The 3,961-nt window shown below is 39.9% G+C and overlaps 1 protein-coding gene across 1 annotated transcript in view; it reads left to right on the top strand.

Annotated features, from left to right (window-relative positions):
- The window catches only part of Tnfaip6 (TNF alpha induced protein 6), a 20,438-nt gene that overhangs the window by 11,720 nt on the left and 4,757 nt on the right, over positions 1 to 3,961 (top strand). The window contains exons 4-5 of the mRNA XM_008825152.3: positions 281 to 509; positions 3,324 to 3,364. Of these exons, the coding sequence (XP_008823374.1) occupies positions 281 to 509; positions 3,324 to 3,364 (270 nt within the window). The remainder of the gene's footprint in view (positions 1 to 280; positions 510 to 3,323; positions 3,365 to 3,961) is intronic.

Genomic DNA, 3,961 nt, shown 5'->3' with positions numbered 1-3,961 from the left:
ACACCACCCAACAACCCACACAAAAAAAAAAAAAAAAAAAAGAAAAAAAAAAAAAGGGCCCTTTTTTCAAAAAAAAAAAAAAAAAAAAAAAAAACCAAATAAATGTAACAAAAGTGTTTTAATAAAGAAAATTTTAAAACCACTAATGAAAAATGTTTATTATTTAGCTATAAGCATACATAATATACTATAAATAATATGTAATAAGAAATTTCTTTAATATTTTATTAAAAAGTAATAAATAGGTGTCTAAGATGTAAATATTCTTTTTCCATTTTAGGAAAAGAGTGTGGTGGTGTCTTCACAGACCCAAAGCGAATTTTTAAATCTCCAGGCTTCCCAAATGAGTACGATGACAACCAGGTCTGCTACTGGCACATTAGACTCAAGTATGGTCAGCGCATTCACCTGAGTTTTTTGGACTTTGACCTTGAACATGATGCAGGTTGTTTGGCTGACTATGTTGAAATATATGACAGTTATGATGATGTCCATGGCTTTGTGGGAAGGTAGGTGTCGTTTCCTCAACAAGATCAGTGAATATCCAATATTTGCTTAATGCTGCTTTAATGCTGCTTTAAGTTTTTCTCCACTAGTCTAACAATATTGATTTTCAGTATTTCTACCCTCCAGCAGCAACAGCAACTTCTTCCTCCTCCCCTCCTCCTCTAACAGGAGAACTAGGATTACAGGCTGGCATTGAACTCCTGGTCCTCTTGACCCCACCTGCTGGGATTTCAGGCATGCTCCACCTGTGTTTCATATAACCTGTCAACAAAGAATTTTCTTGTTGACTGATACATGTACTTATTTTTAAAATATGTTACTTATTATTTTTATTTTAGTACATGTATAAGTGTATTGCCTGTGTTTATGTAAGTGCACTGTGTCATGCAGTGCCATCAGAGTTCAGAAGAAGGTGTTGGATTTCCTTGGAACTAGAGTTACAGATGGTTGTTAGCTGCCATGTAGGTGCTGGGAATCGAACCTGGGTCCTCTGCAAGAGCAGCCAGTGCTCTTAACTGCTGAGCCATCTCTCTAGCCCCTTACTTTATTGTTGTTGTTGTTGTTGTTGTTGTTTGGTTGGCTTGGTTTTGGGTTTTTTTTTTTTCAGTCTCTTTTTGAGACAGGATCTCCCTGTAGCCCCGGCTGACCTGGAACTCATTATGTAGACCAGGCTGGCCTTGAGCTCACAAAGCTCTGCCTGCCTCCACCTCCTAAGCACTCTTTTAAAAAAACGTATTTCATTCGTTATTTTTATTTTATATATAGGAGTATATTGCCTGCTTGTATGTAAGTGCACCCATGTAGTGCAATGCCCTCAGAGATAAGAAGAGGGCATTGGATTCCCCTGGAACTGAGGCTAAGAATGGTTGTTAGCCACCATGTAGGTGCTGTCAACTGAACCCAGGTTCTCTGCAAGAGCACCTAGTGCTCTTAACTACTGAGCCATCTCGCCAACCCCCATGTACTTATTATTAAAGCAGCAATAACTGCCTTTTGATGAGTAAGTGGTAAGATCTCATTGTGTAGTTATTAAAAACCTCAGGATTTAACTAAAGACATGTGAAATGAGATTTCTATTAGGGTTTTCAAGTAACCCCGCTCCCCACTTCTGTCTCTTTTATTTTGGAGACAGGGTCTCACATAGCCCAAGTTAGCTTCAAATTCACTGTGTAATAGAGGATGCCCTTGAACCTTTGATTCTGCCTCTGCCATCCAAGTACTGGGATTACAAGAATGTAATACCATGCCTGGTTTATTTGAATGAGTCTGAGATTACAGACATGAACCATCATGGCCTGCTCCAAAACTTTAATATAGTCTAAATTCTGAGTGCCTTATAAAACATTTCTAAATTAAAGTACATACTTAGCTGATTTATAAATGCAGGTCCCCACTTAATAATAATGTATTTGGGGCTATCACATATCAATATTCTATTTAAATTATAGTAATTTAATAAAAGAAAATTAAAGAGAAGGCAATTCAAAATGACAGGCTCAATTGTTTGGTTTGGTTTGGCTTGATGGGGTTTAAAATAGGATCTCCCTATGTAGCCTAGGCTGGCCTGGAGTTCACTGTGTAAGACCGGACTGTCTTTGAATCTATAATTTTCCTGCTTTAGGCTCTGGAGTGCTGAGATTGGAGATGTGCACCAGCCCAAATTCAATACTTTATGTTGATTTTTGAATGTGTAACTGAAACAGAAAAATGGGTGTTTCTTCCATAAATTACTGGGATTTTTTTTGAATGAAGTATGTTTTATTTTGTTCTTTGACTGATGGACTATTGGAGGACAAAAAGGCAGGGGGGGGAAGAGAGAGGGGAGAGAGAGAGAGAGACAGAGAGAGGGAGAGAGAGAGAGAGAGAGAGAGAGAGAGAGAGAGAGAGAGAGGAGAGGACACCCTCTTTGGGCTGGGGGATAATAGAGCCTACTTCACTTTCTAGCATTCCTAGTTTGTATGAGGCCCAGAGTTTAATCCCTGGTATCCCAGCACTCAACATTGTAGTGTGCATCAGACACACATGTGGTACACATACATACATGCTGGGAAAACATTCAGAAAATAAAATAAGAGGACTGGAGAGATGGCTCAGTGGTTAAGAGCACTGGCTGTTCTTGCAAAAGATGCAGCACCGACATGGTAGCTAATAACTGTCCTTAACTCCAGTTCCAGGGATTCAACACCTTCTTCTGGCCTCTGCAGGCACTGCATGCACGTGGTGCACATATAGACAAGAAGGTACACGCGCCTACGTATTAAAATGTTTTTAATTAAAAAAAAAAAATGCCAGGGCTGGAGAGATGGCTTAGTGGTTAAGAGTACTGGCTACTCTTGTAGGACCTGGGTTTGGTTCCCAGGACCCAGATGGCAGCTAACAACTGTCCCTAACTCCAGTTCCAGGGGCTCTGACACCCTCTTCTGGCTTCCATGGGCATTGCATGCATGTGGTACACTTACGTACATTCAAAACACTCAAACACATAAAAAACAATGTTAAAAAATCCAAGTTAAAAACTGTTTTAAAAATTAAATTAGAGGGCTGGGCGTGGTGGTGCACACCTTTAATCCCAGCACTTGGGAGGCAGAGGCAGGCGGATCATTGTGAGTTCGAGGCCAGCCTGGTCTACATAGTGAGTTCCAGGACAGCTGGGGCTACAGGGAGACCTGTCTCAAAAAAGACAAAAAAAAAAAAAATTAAATTAGAGAAAATGAGCCATTATTTATGGGAAATAGAGCATTTTGTTATAAAGAGTCACATCAGCAGCTGTGTACTATTTTTCTTGTGACTTCTCTTTTCTGAAAATTCCCTTTCAGATACTGTGGTGATGAACTTCCCGAAGACATCATTAGCACAGGTAAGACTCCAAATCACAACAGAACCCCTTGATTCGATTTTCACAGGCCCTCATGGTTATCATTCACTCTTTGAAGGCTAGATATGGCTTCTTAGCCAGTAAAGTTAAGACTTAGCCAATGCTGTGTTCAAAAGGCAGGAGATGCAGGGATAGTCTTGAGTACTGCTGTTGCACACGATTTCACTTGTGTGGTAATAAATGAATGGGAACTGAGCACAGAACTTGGTGGTAGAGCACTTGGTTAGTAGACATCAAAGCCCTGGGTTTGATTTCTCAGTACTGCAAAAAATAAAAATATATTGGCTGAAATTATTCATGGATAAAAGACAAGTAATTCATCAAGTTGAAAATATCAGCAGGGCATGGTGGCCCACGCCGGAGGCAGAAGCAAGCGGATCTCCGTGAAATGGAGGCCAGCTTGGTCTACACAGCGAGTTTCAGGCCAGCTGGGGCTGCAGGGAGAACATGTCTCAAAAAAAAAAAAAAACCACAATAAAAAAGTAAATAGCACCTATCGCTAAAAGAAAGAATTTACACTGCTTTCATAACATGCATAACATGCATCTCCCAGAGCATTGTAAAAAAAAAAAAAAACTG

This window comes from Nannospalax galili, unplaced genomic scaffold (assembly GCF_000622305.1).
Source record: "Nannospalax galili isolate Female #2095 unplaced genomic scaffold, S.galili_v1.0 scaffold87, whole genome shotgun sequence".
Lineage (NCBI taxonomy): Eukaryota > Metazoa > Chordata > Mammalia > Rodentia > Spalacidae > Nannospalax > Nannospalax galili.
This window is presented reverse-complemented; position numbering and strand designations above follow the sequence as displayed.